Source organism: Erpetoichthys calabaricus, chromosome 1 (genome assembly GCF_900747795.2).
Source record: "Erpetoichthys calabaricus chromosome 1, fErpCal1.3, whole genome shotgun sequence".
Taxonomy (NCBI): domain Eukaryota; kingdom Metazoa; phylum Chordata; class Cladistia; order Polypteriformes; family Polypteridae; genus Erpetoichthys; species Erpetoichthys calabaricus.
In genome coordinates, this window is record NC_041394.2 from 347,990,276 (window position 1) to 348,016,515 (window position 26,240).

A 26,240-nucleotide genomic window follows, 5' to 3' on the forward strand; every position below is an offset into this window, starting at 1 on the left:
ACTCTATGCAAACCTTTTGGGAATGTCAGGTATCCACTGTTCCAGATCAGGCTGTAATAATTTACAAATGTGGCTGACAAGGAATTCTTTCAGTTCTAGGCATGATGATCTACAGGTGTAATTGACTTGTATTAAATGCATTCCTCTTTCTGTCCTGGAATGTAAATCCTTGACATACATTGGTTTTTGTACATCTGTTTGTTGGCCCGAAGCAACAGTGTTCTTAGATCCAGACGGCCAAGATCTTTCTATGGTAAGTCTATGATCTCAAAGCTGTATGAGACGACATGTTTTACTAGCTGATTAGTCAGTCAGTCATTACCAAACCCGCTACATCCTAACACAGGGTCACGAGGGTCTGCTGGTCTGCCAATCCCAGCCATCACAGGGCTGAAGGCAGGAACAAATCCCCAAGCAGGGCGCCAGCCCACCGCATTTTACTTCTAAGGATCATTTTTACCTTTTTTGTACATTCACGGCTGATCTTCAATCTCTGCTCTTTATGGTTTATGTCTGCACCCTCGTCAGTTCACAATAGTGATGGGAACGCCGGCTCTTTTGGATCGGCTCCCTTTAAAGAGCCGGCTCCCGAATGGCTCTTCGTTTAGTATCACTTGGATGCTTATATTTTAGCCAAATTAAGCAATTATGAATGGTTTGTGTATAAGCAATTTCTTATTCATTGTTTTCAGACATTACGTATTTTTATGCATTTTTCATTACAAAAAATACACAGTTACTATTGTTTAACATTTTAATAAAAGCTTTAAATGAACAACTTAACACAAAACCACAGCAAACAAATTAAATAAAGGCCAAACTCAACAACACAACACTATGACTCTTTGAATAAAAGTTTTTAGGCCAGGTTGGCATTCAGAAATGCCAGATGCCTCAGCTTAGATGGGCTGATGCGATTTCTCCTCTCCGTGATTATTTGTCCTGTTTTTGAGAAGACTCTTTCTGAGGGGACCGATGTAGCGACAATGCAAAGTCTTCCTACCATTACCTTAACCAGGCGTGGGTAGACTGCAGCCTTGGCCTCCCACCAGCTCAGTGGGTCTTCAGCTCTTTGGATGAGGGGCTCCTCAAGATAGGACCTCAACTCCAGCATAGCATCAGCTGTGGGATTTCTCCTTGCAGTGTCTCCTGTTGCTCTTTCGTCAAAGAGCCTCCACACAGCAGAAGCTTGTGGTTCCTGTGAACGCGCCTCTGCTCCAATTTCTTCCTCTTGGCCCTCTGATGGAGGAGCAGACAGGCTGCTGGGGTTGCATCTTGCTGCTGCTGCACTTAATTCTTTGAAATGCCTCATCCACAGCTCTGTTGTCATTAAATGCTACCTTTTTTCCAGAGCAGTGGTTTCTGAAAGCACAGTGTTGTACTCCATCCTCAGATATATAGTTATGGAATAATTGTTTGAGACAAAGTTTTTCTGCTAGGGAGAACATACATGGGGTTTAAGGCCTGTACAAAAGTTGTAAATCCTCTGTCCTCCACAATGGAAAATGGTTGAAAGTCGCTATCTATTATTTTAGCCAGCTCCTCATCGACTCTTATTTGTTTGTTTGTTTGGCGTCATTTGTTTTGGAATAAATGTGCTTATTTTGGTTTGAACTGAAGACCGTGTTATACCTGCAGTTTTCAGTAAGACAGTGGATGCTGCAGCAGAAGTACTTGGCTCTTTTCCAGGGTGAGTGGATGGCAGGAGAGAGGGCACGCTCTCCTCCAGTTGCACGGATGGGTGGGTGGTTCTGATATGTCTGTGCAGGTTTGTTGTTGACCCTGCTCTAACAGATATTTTCATATTACAAATTCTGCACTTAGCTTTGCAGTCTCCAAAATCACTGAAATGCAGCCAGATGCTGCTTCTTTTTCGGCTTTCACTCATTTCTTCACTCTTCTTTTTTTCTTCACGATGCGCTTGCATTTAAATCTGGCTCCTCGTCTGTCGCAGCGACAGTGTCGCTCTGTGTACCTGGCCTGTACCAACACTCGCTGTCTTCGGAGCATCTGCCCCCTTCCTTCTTTCACATAATGGTACGATCCTAGTCCGATGTGTTGTTCGTGAACGAGCCGGCATTATGAGCCAATGTTCTGTGTGCCCATATAAGTAAAGTCCTGCCCCTGCCGAATGGATTTTCAGCAGAGCTGAGCAGGAGCCGCTGAAGCTTCGGTTCCGCTCCACGGGCATCGGCTCCTCTCGTTCGCTTCAAAGCATCGGCTCTTAGAGCCGGCTCGTTCGTGAACGACACATCACTAGTTCCCAAGTATTTCTTTTTGAATGCTACTTTGGTGCATTTGTCTAATCCAAACAATTCTCTCTTATCTTTTGTGGGACTCAAGATGGTCTCTACATGAATACTGTTTGCCATATTCAATAAAGCAATATGGCTTTGGTCCTGTGTGAATTATTTTGTGAGTCAAAGGGCGACTTCTTTGTGAAAACTGTTTGCCATATTCAGAACAGCAATATGGCTTCCTCCTGAGTGAGTATTAATGTGCCTCAGAAGAGTATTACTGTGGGAGAACTGTTTACCACATTCAGTACAATAATATGGCTTCTCCCCTGTGTGAATTCTTTGGTGGCTCTGGAGATGGTGTCTACGTGAAAACTGTTTGCCACATTCCAAACAGCAATATGGTTTCTCTCCTGTGTGAATTATTTTGTGGCTCTGAAGATGGCTTCTCCGTGAAAACTGTTTGCCACATTCAGAACAGCAATATGGCTTCTCTCCTGTGTGAGTTTTAATGTGTGTCAGAAGAGTATTACTGTGTGAGAATTGTTTTCCACATTCAAGGCAGCAATACTTCTTCTCGCCTGTGTGAATTCTTTTGTGAGTTGAAAGGTTGTTACTTCGTGAAAACTGTTTGCCACATTCAGAACAGCGATATGGCTTTTCACCTGAGTGGGTTTTAGTGTGCATCAGAAGATTAAAACTGTGCGAGAATTGTTTACCACATTCAGAACAGTAATATGGCTTTTCCCCCGTGTGAATTCTTTGGTGGCTCTGGAGATGGTCTCTACGTGAAAACTGTTTACCACATTCAGAACAGCAATAGGGCTTTTCCCCCGTGTGAACTCTTTGGTGGCTCTGAAGATGGCTTCTCCATGAAAACGTTTTGCCACATTCAGAACAGAAATGTGGCTTTTCCTCTGTGTGAATTTTTTGGTGATTCTGGAGATAATGTCTTTTTGAAAAGTGCTTGCCACATTTACTACAACCAAACTGCTTCTCTTCTGTGTGAATTCTTTTGTGGCTCTGAAGTTTACTCACGTCAGAAAATCGTTTGCCACACTCAGAACAGCAGTGAAGTTTGATGCCTGTATAAAGTTTAAAAGAAAAAAAAATCTGAGCTTAGTTTTTAATCCAGTGCTCTAATATTGACATTACAACATTAAATAAAAACTGAGTTTACAAACAAACTTTGACAACCGTAGGCAATTATAAGACTAAGCAGCATGTGAAAAGATGCTCAACTTTTACATTTTTTTTTAAAATCAGTATTAGAAATACTCACCATATGAGCATAATCAGAGGAGCCAAGAAGTATAAATAGCAAAATACACAGATCACATCTGATAGGCAAAAATCAACAAGATTATTGGTCACATTTTTTAACTACGTTGCAGAACAGCATCATCATACATTTAAAATATTTAAAAAATAATCACTTTATACCTGCATTAAAAATAAGTATCTTCAGTTATAATTATATTGGAGAGGTTTGTGTTTAAAGTAGATGCAATGTGAAACGCATTTTTATTAATCAGAATGTATCTTGATATTTCTACACAATTAGTCCAAAGCCACATGACTACAGAATGTCACTTGACTGATCATTTGAAACAGTAAACCGGACACTTGTGGCCAAAATGCAAAATATATTTCTGGCTGCATACCAATTGAAATAGAGACTTTTTTTTTTTTTTTTTTTTTTTTTGCAAATGGATTTTACAATAGCTTTAAATTTTTTTTATTTAAAATAGGGGCCTCCAGCAAGACAGCATTATTTTGTGAGAGTTTTGGTAAATTAATAGAAACACCTAGAATAGATTAGAATAGAATAGAATAGAATGCCTTTATTGTCACTATACACATGTACAATGAGATTAAAAGCAGCTCCTCCAGTGCAGAAATATATGTAGAACACAACAAACAAATAAACAAATGGTGCAAAAAGTTGCAAAAAAAGTTCTGCTACGCTATATACATATGGAAAGAATAAATATCTATTGCACTATTGAGTTATTGCATATTATTTAAATAATATAAAACATATTGCACAAGTGCTTCTGAACAAGGAAGTTCAGCAGAGGGGAAAGTTCAGGAAAAAAACACAACACTTTATTAATTTCCAAGGGGTAGTTCATAATCTTATATATAAACGTCTACATGTGGAAGTCTGTCTGTCTGTCCACCCTGGAAGTGTGAGGCTACAGCATGAAACTCAAAAGAAAGTGACTCTGTCGCCAAAGTCAAACCACCAAGAAAAAAAAAAAAAAAAAAAAAGAGAGGAACTCGCTTAGCCGCTAATACACAAGCAAGGCAAGCACATCGGCAAAACGAATCCTCCTAGGACATCTCTACATTTCAGTTTTTTTTCCTGATGATTTCAATAGTTTATAACCATGGGAATTTTATGGCACGGGCTTACACAGCTAGTATTTTTTATATATATACACAAAGTGAAGGGCTGAGGTAGCAACAAGTCTTTAATTTTCCTTAAAGCCACTGCAGCTCTGTTAGAACAAGTCAGAAGAGAACAGGCCACTCAGCCCAACAAAGCTCACCAGCTCTATCCACTTAATTCTTTTAAAGTAACATCAAGTCAAGTTTTGAAATCCTTTAAACTCCTGTCAGTCTGCCACACTACTAGGTAACTTATTCCATGTGTCTATGGTTCTCTTTATAAAGAACAACTTCCTAATGTTTTTGTCAAAATTTACCCATAACCAGTTTCCAACTGTATCCTTGTGTTCTTGTACACGTTACATTTGTACACAAAAATAGGACAGACTCAAATCTGTTAGCTAAAAATACACAGACATGGACACTCATTTGGATTAAGCATCTTGTAGAATGTGTTGCTTAAAATCTTCAATTTAATTTCAATCACTTTACAGATGGAAGAAAAATTTTGTTCTTGAACATCTGCTTGAATTCCTCCTGACAATGTGATCTGATCTTCAACTACACCACAATAACAGACAAACACAACTTTAATTCACAACACACAAACAATTGGACTGTCAATGCTGAACATGTTGTTTAAACCTTTATGTATAGTCTAATCTAGTCAGGTACTCAACCAATGGGATGAGACTGGAGGTGTGGTTTGGAGGCACCCAGATAAGTGAAAGGAAAGAAATGTAGGTGCCGGTAAAGTTGTCACTTCTCGATGAAGATCTGCTCATGAACATACAGAACCAGAACCTAAGAAATTTAACAAACAAAAGGAGACCATTCATCAGGCCATCAAACTTGTTGGTTTAGCTAAAAGTTATGCTGTCCCAACATCACATCAAGCTAACTCTTAAAGATTATGAAGAGAATATTATAAGAAAGGGAGATAAAATAAGAAAGTTGGAAAAGCTAATTATAGCATCCCAAAGAACATCTTTGCTTATTTAGTGCTTTTGTTGTTTTTTAAATATTATTGTAATGTGTAATTTCATGTTTTGTTTATATTGTGTTATTAATTATCTAAAAATATTATTGCCTGGGGTAAGGTCTATCTAGAGATAGGCTAGTGAAGGTCAACATTCAAGGTGCGCTCACTTATGGATATTTACAAAACAATTGTGATTTATAAAAAGTAAATTGTGCAGAAATGCAAGTATGCTGTGACGCTGCCAGCCAGCTGCCCATAACGGAAGCAGAAACAGCTGCCCTTCAGAAACTCCCCTTTTAAACAGTATTTCTACGAAAAGCAAACACACTCTTAACCTGTCCCCTTTATGGGATCATCTGCAGGCTTGCATACTTACCATGCAACATGCTTCTCGCACGAGGTTGTCTCTTTCTTTTTTTGTCATTTATTACTAAATTATGAAAAACATTTCTGTTTTAACGATGTGTTTACACAGATTATTGTAGAAACGGAACACACATGAAATGCATGTGTTTCAAATAATGATCTATTATTTCCACTCTAAAATTCCAGCACTTCACTCCCAGATAATCAAGGCTGAAACTGTGAGAACTTTGTGCCCGTTCTGCGGTGGTTGGGGGATGGTATAACAGGCTGCTTGCTGCTTGTCTTGATTGGCACATTAACAAGACAAAAGATGCTGACAGAGAGGTGCAAAGGGATTTAAGGTGGGCCAGATTTACGAGTTTTTTCATAGGCTTTGGTAATTCTAGTGTTAAAAGACCAAGTCCCAGCCAACCTAATGACTCACTCCCCTGGCCTCTCTCCCTCAGACTGTGTCTGCTCCAGTCACTGCTTCTGAGCCGCTAAACCCAGTCAATGAAGAGGACTTTGTGTTCTTTTGACATGGAGAGGGGAGCTGGACCACTTCATTTGACAGCTGCAACCTGTCTGCTTTTCTGCTGCTGATAAACCCCTTCTGAATAAGCTCTTGTGTTTGTACCTGCCGGTTCAGCAATAAAGATTTTATACCTTGGAAACCTGATCCCTTTTCCAGTCTCCTGCAAAACTCTGTGACACAAGCTTGACAACATCAGGTTTTATAAATATGATTTTTGGGGTGTACATATTTTCTTTTTTTTTTTCCCCCCCGGGAATGCTCATATTTTCACATTTGAATCCATGCAAAGTTTTGGAACAGTCGCCCCTGGTCTGGTGTGTTTGTCTTTTGAAGGCTAGTCACCCTTTTCACTGAGTTTGTGTAACCAATTCACAGTAAAGAAATTTGATAGGAAAATACAAGGATAATGAAAGCTTAACAGAGGTTAGCTGATGAAACAAGACAATGAGCGAAACAAAGGAAGAAACCTAAAAGAGAAAGGCTAAAACAGAAGAAACTGGTGTTCCGGACTGGCCAATCAGATTCCAGAGCATATGATTCATTACTTGATGACAGCTGATCATTCAAGGAATCCCAGAGACATACAGGGAACTGAAAACTTTGCTGAGCAGCAGCTGCAGGAAATGTTTGGTGGAGGTCATTAGAGCTAACAGAGGATCAACAGTCTAGTAAAGACAGGGGGTCACAAACTGGATCATTCATTTTTAAACACTATGTTCAGGAATAATGAGAAGTCCAATTATCTGTTATTAGTTTAAGACAATTGTGTTTGTCTGTTTTAGGGACTTGACGATCAGACCACACTGTTAGAAGGAATTATTTGAGAAACAAAGGGCATTGCAAAGGTTTCAGAAACTTTTCTTGTAACTCTATGCTTGTTTACCACTTTTTACCCAGAACGAGCTTAAAATGTTTGCATATTATAAACAATAATGAAAGAACAGCTAATTCTTAAACCTTGAAAAAATACAGTGAAATTGCTGTGTTTTATTGTGTGTCTAATATAGTTTGAAAGTTAGTCTACATTTCTCTTAAAAAAAGCATAAGGCAGCACTTTCAGGCCCATAAACCTGACTCTAAAATATACACCAATTTTTATTTTTTACTTACTTGTTTTAGTTGACATTTTAGGTGGTGGCTGGCCTTCCTGAGTTCTAGGAGATGAACCTTCTCCAGTCTTATTTGTGTCAGACTGTAGTGATTCATATTTTACATTGACAGAAGACTCTGGAGACGAAGAGTGTCTGCTATGAGAAGAGACTAACCCGGTTACTGCTCCATCTTGATATTCATAATAAAGGTCATCTTCCTCGACACTCTCCATACTTCTATAGTTGTGCATCTCAGTTCTGACACACATCTCTTCAACCTCCTCTTTAATATTCATTGATCCCACTTCACAGTCCTCTTCCTTAATGTCCAGACTGTCCTGTTTAGGGTAGACCCACTCCCATCCGCAGTCTTCCTCCTTAACATTTATCGTCATTTCCTTCATGATATTCATGTCAGCCTCAAACATTTCCTCTTTCACATCCATCTAAATGGAAAAAAAGGATTTTATTTCTTTAAAACTGGATCATTCAGATCTAAAGACATTTGATTTTTTTATAACATCCACTTATTTAAAGCCAATGTCAAGTCAAACAGTTCATAGCAAGTTGACAGTAACTAATCACTTTTCATATCAAATTAGCTGAAAAACCAAGTTTGGGAATGAGAGTTCAACAGGCTAGAAGAAGAAGACCATCTTGCACAGTTGTGTGTCAACAGTATTCATTTCTTTGAATAAACATTCAGTGTTGTTGGGGGTCCCAGAAGTGTGTTATCAGTCAATGTTAAGGAAGGTCTATACAAGTTAGGCCTCAGGCTTATCTTATGAAACAGGGGCATATGAAGGAGGAACTTAAAATCACTGGGTAAGAAGTCTAATGTGACATCGCCCTAAGCTTGCAAAATTCAAAAACTTTAAGTCATAGCCTTCATTTATATAATCTTAGCGTGATGGAGGCAGTTGCTGGTGTGTTCCTGTGAAGCTGATTGTCTAATGTGACATACCTTGTGAGTGACTTCAACTAGTCCACAACTCACTAAGATAAAAGCAAACAGGTTTGATTCTGTTTTTAGTCTTAGGGGCAGACCGAGTGCAGGTGAGCGGAAAACTAATGAATGTTCCCCTAAAGTAGAAAGCATAGAATAAAGTGAGAAAAAAAAAAAAAGCATGTTTTTTTAACAAAAATAATAGATGCTCCACTTTCTGATGTCTCGTGTTTCAGGTACCATAAAAAAAGAGAAAATAATAAATATACGAGGTGAGACACAAAAATAACCGGACTGGGCTCAGGGCTTTCCTGGAAAACTGTCCGGAAGTTGGCCGAATGTGAATTATAGAACTCTATCCCCTCCTACACTCACTCCCTCTCAAACCACCGACCGACTAGGTATACCCTGTGAATAGCCCAGTCAGTATTTGCTCAACAATCGCTACACGACTTGCTGCTATAATGTCAGGTGAAAAAAATCAAACAGCGAATCAACATCAAATTTCTCGTGAAATTGAACAGAACGGCCACAGAAACTTATGAAATGATAAAAACAGTGTACGGTGATAACAGTTTATCTTGCACACAAGTTTTTGAGTGGCACAAACGTTTCAAGGAAGGACAAGAAAATGTGGGAGATGTTCAACACACAGGTCACCCACACTCGTCTCGGACGGATGAAAACATCAAAACAGTGAATCAGATTGTTCGAAATGATCGTAATGCTTTTTCTGTAGAGCAGTTTTTGACTGACAAAAACATTCCTGTCCTCGATCATCCCCCCTATTCACCTGATTTAGCTCCCTGTGATTTTCACTTGTTCCCGAAAATCAAAAGTGACCTGAAGGGAACACATTTTTCTTCAGTGGATGAAGTGAAGACAGAAACGTCAAGCCTGTTGAAGAGCTTCAAGCTCAGTTTCAATCAATGGAAGATACGTATGGAGCGGTGCAGAGATTGGGAGGGGGAGGATATTTACCAATCCGGTTATTTTTGTGTCTCACCTCATATAATGGGCCAAGATTTGATGAGAATAAGGTTGAACTATTTAGCCATAATTCCCAAAGGTATGTTGGGTACAAAAATACAACAGCACATCATTAAAAGAACACCATACCACAGTGGTGTGCATGTTGGAGGTAGCATCATGCTTTGGGGCTGATTTTCTTCATTTGGAACTGGACCTTAAGTGAAGGTGGTTGTTATCATGAAGAGCTCCAAGTATCAGTCTATTATGGCAAAAACCCTTCAAGTATCTGCTGGGAAGCTGGCGATGAAGAGTAACTTCACCTTCAGCATGACAACGACCCAAAGCACACACCAAAATCAGCAAAGAAATGGCTTCATCAAAGGAGGATTGATGTTCTGGAATGGCTCACCCAGAGATGTGGGGTAACCTGAAGAAAGCTGTGCACAGGAGATGCCCTCGTAATTTGACAGGTTTGGGAATTTTTTGCAGGGAGGAGTGGGCAAAAAAAATCACCAAGTCCAGATGTTCTAAACAGATAGACTCTTACCCAAAAATGCTGCAATAAAATCAAAAGGTGCTTCAACTGAGTATTAATTTAGCAGGTGTGCACACTAATGACACCAGGTTTTTGTTGGATTTTCTTTTTTCATTTTTCTCTAAAACGTCTCCAACTTATTTTCAATATCTTTGTGGAGCATTGCAGTACTGCAATGAACATGGAATAAGTTCTGACAGGATTTATCATCTTAATTCTTTAATTACACAAAATCTGCCACTTTGGCAGGGGATGTGAAGACTTTTTTTATATCCACCGTTAAGGATGTCACTGGTGTCATGTTTGTGTCCAGTACACAAGTAAACGTAATGATATAATATGGTATCGGATAACAAGTGCATTGAATGAACGTGCACTGTATGAATGCAAATGATAGCAAATATTGATGCTGATGTGCCCGTCGTCCTATTTTTGGATGGTCTGATAATTTAACTCTTTTAGGGCGGATGTCGACTTTTGTCGACAGTAGGGGTTGAAGGCGCATGTCGACAAAAGTCGACATCCAGGGATAGGGGGCGACAATCAGCTGTTAATGGCGACAAAACTCACTGTCACGTCGTAGGCATTCCCTCTGTGCTTGGAGGAATGCTAGACTCGTTGACTCGGCAACTAAACCTTGCGTGTGCGTGAGTTGCGAAATGTAAACAATGGCAAGATGGCACCGACATGTGAAAAGGCAGCGAAGCAAGTGCAGAAAAGAAAACACTCGGCAGACGATGTTTTGCGCATTATCGTGGAGTCGGACTCTTGATTTTTCAGAATCGGACTTTATTGGCAGTGATCAGGAGATCGCGCAAGAGAGTGAGAAGCAGGCATCAGCTGATCAGACACCAGCCGATGCCGCGCCAGCGGATCTGCTGCCAGTTGAGTGCCTTCGCGCAGCCGATGCAACTACGGCAAGGTTCGCATGGGATAAATACACAGACATTGATCCGTTGAGAGCCGATCTGGCTACCGGAGTTTACAAGACGGCACGGCTTGCTGTTGGACACGACAGATCACCAGCTGCTGTACTTCAGGCTGCTCTCTCCTGATGCTGCTTTTCAGCTACTGTCAGACGAGACAAACAGGTAGGCAGAGATTTTTTTTGAATCGCGGGCTGCGTTTGCATCGCATTCTCGTTTTTCAAAGTGGAAACCCACAACGAAAGACGAGATGAAGCGCGCTGTGGCATTACAAATAGAGATGGGACAGAACTGGTGATATAACTTCAGGGAGCATTGGTCCAAACGTGTTTTGTCCCCTGGTGGCTTAGGTACGTGCTGCTGCAAAGTTTTATTCACTTCTGTAATAAACAGAAGCAAATCCCATGGGGTGAGCCAGGCTATAATGCCATACATAAAGTTCATAAAGTTTCAGAAGATGAAAAGAGGTGACAAAACGGTTTTCATGCAGGCAGAAAACTTGGTGGCAGTGGCATGGCACGATGGCAAATGGGTGACTTGTCTCTCTACAGTACACACTAACAATATATGTGAGAAAGTGCAGCAACAGACAATTGAAAAGTAGGCACCAAAACAACACATATTGTAAGGAGTGCAATGTGGCAATGACTGAAATTGGCTGCTTTGAGCGAGATCAGACTTTGCTGTGTAAAATGTATGTGACATGTATGTGAAATCATAGAGTATGCAGGCTCATACAACATGCAAGACAGTAACATTTGTCAAAAGTAAATATTTTTTGTTGATTTGATATGTTAAACAATTGCTTTGTGTTCTTTTTTAAAAAATGTTAGTTTTTGGAAAAATATTCAGCCCTGGGAGAAAAGAAACAAAAAAAAAATTAGCCCTAAAAGAGTTAAAATGCTTTGGTGGTACGAGTGCATTATACAATGCAATACAATTTATTTTTGTATAGCCCAAAATCACACAGGAAGTGCCGCAATGGGCTTTAACAGGCCCTGCCTCTTGACAGTCCCCCAGCCTTGACTCTCTATGAAGACAAGAAAAACTCCCAAAAAAAAACCCTTGTACGGAAAAAATGGAAGAAACCTTGAGAAAGGCAGTTCAAAAGAGAGACCTCTTTCCAGGTAGGTTGGGCATACAGTGGGTGTCAAAAAGAAGGGGGTCAATACAATACAATACACAGAACAGAACAAATCCTCAATACAGTATAAAAATAAAAATTGTAGAAGTACAGAGTAGAATTTAACAGTAGATGATATCACATAATAGGATTTGGATTTGTTTAGAGTCCTGGAGACCTCATCCATCAAGCTGCCTCCCTTCATTTTACCATTCCACGGCTGAAACAGTGCTGGGCCAGCCAATCCAATGAAAGGACCCCTCTTTCCCACGATTCCTGCGATCCTCCATCAGGGATGACTTTACCTTAGGCAGGCAAAACAACTTGGCAGGTGGGCTGTGGCACCAAGTGCCACATTTGCCGCATTGAACTTGATATTATGTTCAACTTCAAAAGTGTACATTTTTGATATTACACTTGTGCCACCTGTGCTAGTTAATAATAAATAATAATAATAATAATAATTCATTACATTTATATAGCGCTTTTCTCAGTACTCAAAGCGCTATCCACACAGGGAGGAACTGGGAAGCGAACCCACAATCTTCCACAGTCTCCTTACTGCAAAGCAGCAGCACTACCACTGCGCCACCTGTGAGGACAGTGTGCTTAGTTGGTGAGTGAGGATGTGCTGCTCTGTTTGTTAGTCAGTTTGATTGCAGGAGGACACACCGGTGAAATCGCGGAGCTGAAGTGTCTGTTTAAAATGTGCTTGTCAGGAGGTGATCACCTCACTGGGCCAAAAGACACCACGTGTGGTGACCAAGAAGGGCAGGCAAGGTAAACATTTAAGCTGGTTTAGGTTTTTAAATGGATTTTATGGCTTTGGTTTTACTTTGTATTAGTGGAGGAGTGAGGTTGATTGGGACTAAAGCCGACACCATGATCTTTCTGGCAAACATCAGAGTGGTAAACCTTAGCCCTGCTTGGTATTTCATCCACAAGATGTTTATCAGACAGTGATGGATTTTCTCTTTATTCTTAGCAGTGGATTATCAGCCATGGTTTCTATTTGTTTTAAACCGGGGATGCTGGTCAGCTGGGGTCACATTTGGAGTTTTGTTTCAATCAGCACATTTTTCTTTTTCCCCATTTGTTACATGCACATTGGTTTGGGGAGGAAAGTGTACTGGATTTTTGTGTTTTTTAATTTGTAATTCACATCACATTTTTATAATTTCCTTTCACCATTTATATTGAGCTATCTATATTATCTGCAGTTTTGACAGTAAGTTTGATTCACTTTGCACTCTGACTTGTTGTAAACACACCCATAGCAACGCTGATCAGGCAGTGGGTCAGGATTTTTTGTTTTATTTTTAATTTTAAACCAAATCTTTGCAAAAAGAAATGGTGACATCAGTCTATTTTATGATTCGGGTATTCCCCCATCCCTAAACTAAGTTGGTATGGGGAAGTACAGACTTAATAAAATTAGACATAGTGTGAGGATGCTACATTTAATAAAGTTATAAGTGCCATTTGCTAGTTATTTAACTTATATAAAGGTTTGCCTAAATATTGGTGCATAGTCTATGGGAGGTTCTTACAGCCCCCATACGTTGAATTGAATTGGTATATTCTAACTATTTCTAGCCTCTCTGACTACACATTATACTCCATTAGTGACCTGCCTTGCCAGGTATAAGGCATTGAGGGCACATGGTTTTAAACCATGCCAAGTAACATGAAAGATAATGTGCTCTATTGAATGTACAGTACCGTACGTTTCAAGCGTACTGAAGAAGAAGTAGTAAAGCATCGTTAAGTATAGAAACAACCAAAGTTAGACAAGAAAAGCTACATTTAGAGAAGACGACACTTTTTCTAATATTTTACCTTTTATTCTACGTGTGTAACAAACTTTCTTCTTTATTCTTGTGTGGATCTTTTGCTTTGAAACTTTACTAAATACTTTAAAATAAACATTTGGACTGAGGGATTTCTTTCGACATGCTTGATCCCGCCTTACACATTGGCAGCAACAAAAGTAATAAACAAAAAGCAAACGAAAATTGCACTACTTTTAAACATTTTGTTTTTATATACATAAACAGTGAGAATAAGAGGAGCTCCAATTTTGGTGTGCTCCTCATCCTCTGGACAGTCAGGCAATTTAAAGGGCTCGGCGGGCAGGTAGGTTATGAAATGTAAATATGGAAGAGCAGGTTTTCAATTAGGATAATGTGTTTTGGCTATCCATTGTCAAGAGCAGTAAAAATGTCAGTCAGTCATTTCCCAACCCGCCATATCCTAACACAGGGTCACGGGGGTCTGCTGGAGCCAAGCCCAGCCAGCACAGGGCACAAGGCAGGAACAAACCCTGGGCAGGGTGCCAGCCCACCATGGGCCACACACCAAGCACACACCCACTACAATTTAGGATCGCCAATGCACCTAACCTGCATGTCTTTGGACTGTGGGAGGAAACCGGAGCACCTGGAGAAAACCCACGCAGACATGGGGAGAACATGCAAACTCCACGCTGGGAGGACCCGGGAAGCGAACCCAGGTCTCCTAACTGTGAGGCAGCAGCGCTACCACTGCGCCACCCCACAGTAAAAATGTATTTACAGAAAAAAAAAAAAAATGATTACGAATAGTGTGGGATATACATGCAGGTGTATGGTGTGACAATCAACCAGTCTTTATTTTGGATGGCCTTGTCAACAGCAGTGAAGGACAGACTGACAATATCCATTTTTTTGATATGGCAAGAACACAACTCCAGTCATAAAATTCTGCCACCACACACTCATATTGCCAGCAAAAAAGTCACTGTTTCCATGGCTGGGACCTTCGCCGGAATGCAGCCTTCATGCCTTGCCTGATAAGACAATTGATACCAGACCATATACTGCAACATCCAGGGACATCTCTCAGAGGCACAAGCTGAACACTCAAGTTCAAACAAAGGACCATAAGTCAAGGGATGAGTAACACCAGTGGTCAGACAAGAGGATGGGCTTATGCACACCCAAGAAACCAATTGCAAGTCCTCTACTCCTTCCTTAAAAAAACCCTCATAAGACCAGGATCATCTCATCAAGCTTACAGCTCTCAACATGGCTATAACTTAGGCTGTCCGTAGTTTACAGGACGTGGCCGTAACAGATGTTGGAGGATTTGTTTTACTCCGAAGTGCAACTGTGCTTTACTGAAAGTGGAAGACTTGTCTGAATTGGAGTTGGATAAGGGTGACATTAGTCCAAACCTTGCTGATGAACAGCAAGTGCACCACTTGCGATGGTATCTTAAAGACCACACATTCATCTTGTTTGATATGGCAATTAAGTAATCACCAGTTGGTCAGAAGACATGACTTTGCTAGTAACAAGAGGACTGACACTTTGTGTTGAAACTGAAAAGAAACTGCAGTACAGAAGGTGCGAACACAGTGAGAAAGGAGACAAAAGAAAGCACGTTGAAGATCTTTCCACGGGTTTGGAGGAAGCCAACCAAAAAAGGAAAAAAGCCTCTCGTATATAATACTATAAATACACCTGCTTTGATTCCGAGAACTATTAACTGTAATTTAATTGATAAAACGAAGCAGCTTTTGCATTATGGTATTGGTGTCACTATAACTGAAAGGTGATTGTCATTGGTCATTGTCATCTATAAATATGTACACATACTGTATCTATATTTACATACCTTTTCTCTATTATGCTTATGTTATAAATAAATTGTATTATATTTTTAACAAGCAATATCTGATACAACAGTTTATTCATAATACAATTAACAAATATATAATGATGGCTAAATTGCATACAACAGTAACAACAGCTAAGTTATTACAAGAAAGCAGGATGCAGATAAGGGCATAACAAATTGTTAATGAAGCAGCTCAGAATCTTACAGAAAAAGCACTAAAGAAATTAAAACGTGTTTTTTAAAGCTATTTCTAGCATATTAATGTCCATACAGAAAGATGTAATAGAGGGTCTAACATTCTGAACTTTACATTTATGTGTATGAAATTTACCAAGCAAGGAAAACACAGTTACTACATTTTCTAAGGTTTTGTCTCCAAAGTTGAATACAGAAAAAGAACAATAATTAAACAGACAGTGATAGATTTGTTTGTCATTCTAGACAGTAACAGAAATAAACCTTTCCGAAACATTTTAGAACAGGAGCAGAAGTAAAAGAAATGTGACAGGGGATTCACCTTCATTTGTACAAAAACTACATTTTGGGGATACAGTGATCCCTCGCTATATAGCGCTTCGTCTTTCGCAGCTTCACTCCATCGCGGATTTTAAATGTAAGAATATGTGAATATATATCGCAGATTTTTCACTGCTTCGCGGATGTCTGTGGTCTACAGTACGTGTGCTTCCTCAGTTGATTTGCCCATTTGAATTGAAACAAGGGACGCTATTGGCAGATGGCTGAGAAGCTACCCAATCAGAACATGCGGTTAAGTTCCTGTGTGCTGCTGATTGGCTCAGCGACGGAGTGCTGCATTAACCAGGAAGTACTAATCTCACTCATTCAGAATTAACGTGCACAAGCACCAACAGAAGATGCAAATGATTGCAGAAAAGGTAAAAGTTTTGGATATGTTGAAGGAAGGAAACAGCTTCACCGCTGCAGGACACCATTACAGCATAAATGAGTCCATGATTCTTTTTATTTAAAAAGGAGGAAAAGCATATAAGATCTACGGCCGCAGTGTCTTTTAACCAGGGCGCAAAATGAGTTGCAAGTGGACGTTGTAAGGCAGTAGTCTGGATGTAATCTGCTTTAGGGATTTGGATTGAAGAGTGATGGAAGAAGAACAACGGTGGTGCTAAACAGTTGCCTGAAGAGGCTCCTTTAGAAGAGCTGTAACGCTATCCTTTGTAGTGCAGTACAATTAAACTAATCGTTATCAGACAAGTCGTCGTGTCATTGTTGGTGAGTAACCATAATTATTTACGTACAGTACTTATTACATGTACATAGTTTAGTGTCACTGTACACACATTTTATTGTATACAATTTTTCTTGCATTGTACGTATTTATTGATGGTGGCCTGTCTGTCGTAATGGCTGTAACATATGTGATATCGGAGACGCTCGATATCTTTAAAATAATATTTAGGTTTTACTGTATGTAAACTGTGTTTACATACATAATTTCAACGAATCTTACCTAATATCTAAGAGAATACAAAGGGTTTATGCTGTATAATTGTGCGTGAAATGTTTATAATAGTGTGGGAGAGTTTATAATGGCTTAAAATATATAAAAATAACCATATAAACATATGGTTTCTTCTTCGCGGATTTTCTTATTTCGCGGGTGGCTCTGGAACGCAACCCCCGCGATGGAGGAGGGATTACTGTACATTAATATCATATTTATGAATTAATTTATTAGTTGGGTACTATTTATTCATAACTTTGAAATGGATTTCTTTAACCTTCTTTGGTAGAAAAAACTACCACAGAGAAGGCAATTTTTAAATTTATATCCAAAACCATCAGTAAAGTGTGGCATGCGTCTGATGTTGGCACAATAACAGGCTGGGCACCTGCTGTTGTTACTTGTCATTAGCTTATCATTTAAGCTCTTGGTTTAGGAGGAGTACACACGCATACATTTAACTGAAATATAATGAAGAGGGTTTCCTCATGAGTAATAACTTACTTCTTATTGTTGCAGTTAGAAAAAGAAGGCCAGTTTATTGTATATTTGTTTTTAACCCTACAGGATGCTTGGTGTTAATCAGCCTTCCAAGCAGCTGAACAGGTGCCAGTGTACCTGAACTCCAAGACACAAACGGGAATTTAAGTCAGTGGATGTAAAATTGAACTTTTTTGTAAGATTAATAGAAATAATAGAGGTTTTGCAACCGGTTGCTTTTTACTCATGATTCCTTCAGCCTCTGACCCAATTGCAACAACTGAGAATGGATTAAAGAACTGTAACAAGTGGACAGTCACAGTTAACACTGATCATCATAATGACAATGGCAATACAGTGCTACATTCTTTTCTTTTGTTGAAAAACAACCATTTATTTCTATAAAACTGGTAGGCTAAATTAGGTTTTGTAACCCAATGCCTTTAATTAATAATAATAAATATCTAAAGATATTTTTAAACAAACACAATTTGTCCATAGAGGGAAATTGCATCAATTGATTACAATGGAAAAGGGACTGTATACAATTCATTGTTACTGGAAAAATAAATAGACTACATACTTACTGTATATATATAAGTATATACATATATATATATAATGGTGCACGGAATGGCCAAACTACTCCAACTACCATAGCTGCTTTAATATTGTTAAAAAAAACATTGCAAATGGAAGAATTAGTAGAGAGAGCGGATTTACAGATGATGATGACTGGCGTCTTAGTCGATTTAGATTTCCAAGACCTGTGTCACTGTGAGCTGTTAGAATACTAGGATGTATACTTGATATCATTTCTATGATGAAATGCATTAAAGCATATATATGACACCTTACAGATAAATTGTTAACGTTAACTTAAATAATGTATACTGTGTTAATAATTAAACATGTGGGGGCCACAGTGGGGCAGTGGTAGTGATGAGATGGTGCCCCTTGCTTGCCGCAACTGACACAACCCTGGATGGATAGATGGAATAATTAAACATATATAATGAATATTTTTCAATGTTCCTTAAAAGTTTTGAAGAATCGGCGCTCTAAACTTACAGCTGGTTTTACATTTATTAGATGTCTATTGTGTGGTGATTGGTTATGTGGAGAAAGAAAACAAAGACAGGAATTGGGGATTGGTACGTTTGACAGACACAGTACTACTGCAATAAATTATTCTTTCCATGTGGCAGCAACAATCCCTAGATGGAGCACCAGCTCATCGCTACTGCTGCACCATCATGCCCCTACATGTATAATACATGCTTTAATGCATTTCATCATGAAAATAATATTGAGTATACATCTTAGTGTTCTAAAATCCTTGGAGAGCTCGCAGTATCATGAATGTAATGTTTTCTGTGTGGCGATCTCTGCCTGTGCTCTCCTGTCAGCGAAAGAGAAAGCCAGTTTAAGAAGCATGCAGTGATTAACGACTGGGTTGGGGGAACACTTAGGGCTCATTTATACTTCTCGCTCAGAATGCGTACGCGCCCACATCATGGCCGCCACACGTTCTGAGCGTTCATTTGATGTGTCCTCAGAGCAGGTCCTCATAAATTTACGCGACGCGTGCACGAGTTGCAGTACCAGCAAAAAGTCGGGGGCCGCAGTGTGCTAAAAGTTGGAATGTGACGTCAGAGTCTCTGTTTACTATCTACATGTGACAGAAAGCCGCCTTGCGGATCCTACAAGATCAGTGTGCGCGCTTCGATATTTGATAAATGGTTCATTGTGGTGAAGCAAAATGCCGACATACAGATGTATTCATGGTGCTTTTATATTCAAGCATCGCATATTTCCGATCGTAAAGACACGATACGTTTTAAAATTCTCACATACCGTCTTCCGTGCCATCTTTTTTTCTAGGGCTTCCTCTGCTCCTGAATCGCCAGCAATAGATCGCCACACTGAGCACATTAAATGTATGATATTCCAACTCTCTGCACATTTAGAATCCTTATATTTATACTTGATATCACTTTCATGATGAAAAGCATTAAAGTATGTATATTACATTTCACAGATAAATCAGTAATTTCGTTTAAATAATGAATACTGTTAAGAGGTGGAGCGTTAGTGCTGCTGTCTTGCAGGGAGTCATGTCGCTGATATTCCCTGCCTGGAGTTTACATGTTTTCCTGCTGGGTTTCCTCAATGTGCTCCAGTTTCCTTTCAAAGATATGCAGATTTGGGGATTTGGTGCCGCTAAAATGATGCTAGTGTATGTGTGTGCTTGTATTCATCTTGCGATGAGCCGAGGCATCATCCAGGGATTGTTTCTCACTTGTGCCCAATGCTTGCCACAGGACACATCCCTGGATTTAATCAATAAACATCCTTTTCAGAGATATTGCGGTAAGGTGTCATCGGAATTTAATGGGTGTTCTAGGCAATTCACAACACAGAGAAGCCAAACATGTTCTCACCGTGATAATATCTCGCACTGCCACCTGGCAGATTCCTCCAGATTTACGCAAAGTGCGCGCTCAAGTATAAACACTTCAACGCTTGCATAGCAGGAGCGTCCGCTGCAGCATGCGTCACGTGAAGTATAACTCCGGCCTTAGAATACGAAGCATTTAACATGCTACTTTAATTATGATGGAATTTGAGAAACTCTAGCAAATTAAACATCAATGTTCAGACGAAGTTTACAACTTTCTACTTTAATGACAAAATCAGTGACGAGATTAAAGTCGACATTTCGACTTTAACATCGACACAGACCGTTCCCCACCCCCCCAGACGGTGGGCTCGGACTTGCTTTTTCAAGGTGACTTTGATATCTGACCACTCCTTTTTTTATTTTGGGCACTGTACGACTTTCTGAACTTGAACTTTGAGTACCTGCTTTTGTTTTTTTTATATCACTAATTAAGAGGCCAAATAGTATGTTTTTCCTTGCCTCCATTTCGCATTTGCTGAAATTCTTCTTTTTTTTATGTTGGCTTTTGCCATTGTCTTAACAAAACACTAAATTTCTATTGATTTGCATATACAGACGCAATTCTGGGATGAGACAGGGTGGGGCTGTAGGTGCGTGCCTGTACATTAAAATTTAAATTCACGTTGATAGGAATATATAAATTGGAAGTATATGGAACTTCGCTTACGCATGGTTTTATGCAATTGAATTTGTTTGTGTGTGTGCACATTTTTAGTGTTGTCCATATGCCATGGTTTAGATGTGAATTCTATACACGGCATTATACATGAGGCCCTTGGAGAGCCACAGTGGCTACAGGTTTTCATTCTAACTATTTTCTTAATGAGTGACTAGTTTTTGCTACCAATTAATTTCATTTAATTTATTTGCCATTTAAGACTCAGACCCTTAAAATCAGGGCTGAGCAGCGTCGTTCCTGGAGGGCTGCAGTGGGCTCCAATCCAACTGCTTCATAAGAAATCATTTATTGCTGATGAAGCACTTGCTCTAGTGATATTTTTCCATTTCATTTTAGTGGTCTCACTTGTTAAGATTTTTAACCCTTTATTGCTTATTTTAGTCTTAAACAGATGTATTTATTGTTTAACTGCTCCTTATTACAACTGAACACCAGCAAAATCAAAGAGCTGGTGGAGGATTTTAGTAGGAATAGGCCCCTCACGGACCCCGTGATCATCAGAGGTGATTGTGTGCAGAGGGTGCAGACCTATAAATACCTGGGAGTGCAGCTGGATGATAAACTGGACTGGACTGCCAATACTGATGCTCTGTGCAAGAGAGGACAGAGCTGACTATACTTCCTTAGAAGGCTGGCGTCCAACATCTGCAATAAGAAGCTGCAGAAGTTCTATCAGACGGTCATGGTGCGGGCCCTCTTCTATGCAGTGGTGTACTGGGGAGGTAGCATAAAGAAGAAGGATGCCTCACGCATGGACAAACTGGTGAGGAAGGCAGGCTCTATTGTAGGACAGTTTGACATCCGTGGGAGAGCGATGGACGCTGAGCAGGCTCCTGTCAATCATGGAGAATCCACTGCATCCACTGAACAGGATCATTTCCAGATAGAGGAGCAGCTTCAGCGACAGACTGCTGGCACTGTCCTGTCCTTGTCCACTAACAGACTGAAGAGATCCCCCCCCACACTATGCGACTCTTCAGTTCCACCGGGGGGGTGTGTGTGTAAACGTTAACATTATACAAAGTTATTGACTGTTATTCCTGCCTCGCACTCTCCACCTTGCATTTTTTTTTTTAACTTGCACTGCATTTTTATCACTCTTTAATATTGTTTTTATCAGTATGCTGTTGCTGGAGTATGTGAATTTCCCCTTGGGGATTAATAAAGTATGTACAGTCATCCCTCACCTATCGCGGGGGTTACGTTCCAGAGCCCCCCGCGATAGGTGAAAATCCGCGAAGTAGCGACCTATATTTATTTTATTATTTATACATATTTTAAGGCTTTATAAACCCTTCCCACACTCTTATAAACCTTTGTCACTCTCTTGTTAACCTTTCCCACACTCTTATAAACACTTCCTATGCTCTTAAACACTTTCTGCATTCTTAAACACCGCAGACCAACACTGCACACTGCACGCAGCGATCAGACGTCGATGTGTCTGCACTCGCTTTGTGAAGGGGGGCAGCTGAACTCACACTGAGCAGAAATGGACTTTGTGCTGCTTCTGCCAAAATGCCTGCTTGTCGCTCTGCGCGTTCGGAAGGAGGAGGAGGAGTGGGGGTGTGTGAGGGTGAACGCACGTTCGCTCAAACCCCCCTCCCCAGAGGCGCAGTACGCTCCTGCCACTTCGCATTGTCAAGGGGGTGGGGAGCTGAACGAACGCTAAGGAGAAGTGGACTTTGTGCTGGCTTTGTGCTGCTTGTCGCTCTGCGTGTCAATAATTTAAAAGCCTGTACATCACCTATTTTCCTGTCTCACTGTCTTGTCTTGCGTGAAGTTAAAATGTTTTATAATAGTGAGATGTTACTCATATGCTTAGCCCGACATCCACATATCATATGTGTTAACAAAGTGTGTTTTATAAGTTTACATGTGTTTAAAGCATGTGGGATGGGTATTTTAAGGCTTAAACCTCAAAAAATGTTTATTTATATGGTCTTTCTATATCGTGGATTTTCTCCTGTTGCTGATGGGTCTGGAACATAACTTCTGCGATAGGCGGGCAATCACTTGTATTTAAAAACCCGCGAAGTCGTGAATCCGCAAAAAGTGAACCGCGAAGTAGCGAGGGATTACTGTATTAATTTTACTTTAGACATGAAGAAAGGAGTGGGTAAGGATGGGCATCAATCTCAAAGTTGCTATGTATTATTACATTTTAATAAGTCCTCCTTTACCTTAGATGAACACTATGAAATAAACTAGTATTATATATATATATATATATATATATATATATATATATATATATATATATATATATATATATATATATATATATATATATATATATATAATAAATCAAAGATGAGGCTTTCCACAAAAACACCGCAATTTATATAGTTTGTATGCACCGAGTTCTCTATTAGGTCAACTATTTTAGCAAGTCTGAAATGCTGCCAAAACAAAAAATAAGGAAATCTATTTCAACATAAATTAAGTTAAAGGTAATTTAAATAGTATTAGTATCACATGTTTTATGTTTATGATTTTCCTTTTTTATCCTGTGCATGAATAACTAAGAACTTATCAATATTTGCTACAAATTAATGGAATTTGCAAAACATTAAATAAAAAAAAAAAACTGGAAAAGTATCCTACACGACACGGCTTGTACACATATCCATCTTGCTTAATTTGGAATAAAAATAAATCTCTCTGTTATAAAAGAAAATCTTGAGACGAGACTATTGCCAAGAGATTTTGTCAAGTCCTGCCCTCCTCTCAACCATTTACAACCACACCCACGGTCCTCTCACCACTTATTTGTGTGAATGTTTGCTTTTCTCAGACACACTTCCTGCACTCTCTTTTACGTTTTCCTCATTTTAAGTCATTTATGAAAAGTCCTCAGTTTCATTCTTTAACAAAGCTCGTCTGGACAGTATTTGTATACATGCAATCTATCCGTATCCTTCGTTTTAGTCATTTTCTGGACAATAATTTTATACGTTCTAGATGACACGTCAACAACTTTGCAAAGAAGAAAGGGCAACGTGTCAAAAAGACGTCCAAAAGCGTTGGAGGGAAAAGAATTAAAAAAAGAACAATAATGATCCATCCATTGTCGAACCCGCTAATCCTAACTAGAGGGTCACAGGGGTCTGCTGGAGCCAATCCCAGCTAACACAGGGGACAAGGCAGGAAACAAACCCCAGGCAGGGCGCAAGCCCACCGTAAGGCCCACACACCAATCACACACTAGGGAAAATTTAGGATCACCAATGCAACTAACCAGCATGACTTTGGACTATGGGAGGAAACTGGAGCACCTGGAGGAAACCCACACTGACACGGGGAGAACATGCAAACTCCACGCAGGGAGGACCCGGGAAGCAAACCTAGGTCTCCTTACTGTGAGGCAGTAGTGCTACCACTGCGAAGAACAATAATAATCTAAGTGCAAATTCAGAAGATAAGGAAAGTAATAATCATCCCAGACCAAGTGGAATTGAAAATCTAGCAGGTCCAAGCTGGGTCGGAAAAAGAAGAAACAAAGAGTAGAAGACAAAGTAGATGCAATCCTAGCAGTGAGAAACGATGAAATTAAACAAATTAATGCGAAAATTGTTGATCGGTTACATGGCAATTTGATTAAAGACGCATCAAAAGACTATGCTAAAGCAGTTGGTGGCGATAGTATGGAAGATGAAAACATCAAATTACAACATCCTGTAGAATATCTACAACTGTTAACACTGTCCGGTCTTCCACCGGCTGAACTACTGTTGAAAGAAGGATGTTTCATAATGTTATTGCGTAATTTATGTCTGAGTGATGGGCTATGCAATGGGACAAGATTAGTTGTATTGAAAATTGGTCGAACAATTCTGACATGTAAAATTTTAACAGGCAAAAATAAAGGTAATGCAGTACATATTCTGCGGATAACATTAGACACCAAAGGAGATCTTGATATGCCATTTATATTAAAATGTTTACAGTTTCCCGTTAGAATAGCTTTTGCTATAACAATTAACAAATCACAGGGCCAAACATTGGAAAAAGTTGGTTTATTTATTTGAGAGAAAGAAACAATATTCACTCACGGGCAGTTACATGTTGCGTTGTCACGAAGTATATCCAAACGTAATCAAAATTCAATGCGATATTGAGGAAAAGTTAATTCCAAATATTGTTTTTACTGAATTTTTACAGTAAAAGTGTAAGTTTTAAAAGTATTTGTGTATAAATTTCAAAGCCAAACAGAACAAAAATATATAACTCAATGAATACCTCTAATTCAACATGAAAAATAATTCTTTCAATTTATTATGTTTTACTATGGTTAATTACTCGCTTTTGTGAATTTCCCCTTGGGATTAATAAAGTATCTATCTATCTATTCATCCATCCATCCATTTTCCAACCCGCTGAATCCGAACACAGGGTCACGGGGGTCTGCTCTATCTATCTATCTATCTATCTAATGTAAAATAGTTCTATTATGCATGAAAATAACAATCTGTTTAAATTGTACATCCGCTTACCCATACGCAAGCGGCAGACCCGTGAAGTCTGGGGATTTGCGAGCGGAGCGAGAAGGGGGCAATAAATAAATAAATAAATAAGGTTGTTTCTCCAAGTAACAGTTTTCAGTTTATTTGATACATTTATTTACACACGTCGTGCACTTTCACTAAACTCTGTGCATCTGTAGGTTTCTTAAATACAAAAGAAACAAATCCATGAACTCTTTAAGCGTGATGCCGCCTCCTTCTCGACATCAAAGTATTCAGTGATCCCCACAGGACACCACCAAATGAAACAATAAACGTCATAGAATGAAGATGAATCGAACTGTGTGCGTTTTGAAAGAGAAAAATCAATCGACAACGTGAAGTGCATTAACTTGCAGACAAACGGAAGTAAGGGTCCTTAAGACTCGGCATGCATGTGATTCGAGCCGCCTACCTTTGATTAAAGCGAATGAAAATTCATAAAATAACTGACTCAACCGCAGATCACTCACCTTCTGCTTCGAAGGATATGAAAAAATGCCTCAAAGGAAAAAAGCTACCGTCTGCTCTACTGCTTGCTAAGAAGAAACCCGTTCCACAGAGTCGCTGCTTACATGACACGACCTCCTGAACTTGAGACGCACGCAGTTTCGTCGCCCTTGATGACGTCACATGGAACGTCGTGCGCTATTGGCCAACGAGATGGGCCCAGCAGCAGACCTCCGCAGCTCCACGGTTCAAATACTCCGAGTGACGGCTAATTGGATTGCAGGTTTATATCACCATGTTTACTCGATTTGAGTCAGATTACTTTCCCAAAACCCTAATTTTAATCGTAGTGCAAGCAGGCGTATCACTGACTCATAACGAAAGGCGAGAATCTCCTCAATGGAGTGGAGCTCTGGAGGTCTGCAGTAAGAGTCCA

The 26,240-nt window shown here is 39.6% G+C and overlaps 1 protein-coding gene across 1 annotated transcript; it reads right to left on the minus strand.

Moving 5' to 3' along the window:
- Positions 1–590: 590 nt before the first annotated feature.
- Positions 591–25,953, minus strand: LOC114668879 (gastrula zinc finger protein XlCGF52.1-like). Its single transcript, XM_028824890.2, has 3 exons — positions 25,828–25,953; positions 7,604–8,030; positions 591–3,322 (listed from the first exon to the last, which is right to left on the minus strand). The coding sequence occupies exons 2-3, from the start codon at positions 8,028–8,030 to the stop codon at positions 2,421–2,423; spliced, it is 1,329 nt and encodes a 442-aa protein (XP_028680723.1). The 5' UTR covers positions 25,828–25,953; the 3' UTR covers positions 591–2,420.
- Between the last annotated feature and the right edge of the window lie 287 nt (positions 25,954–26,240).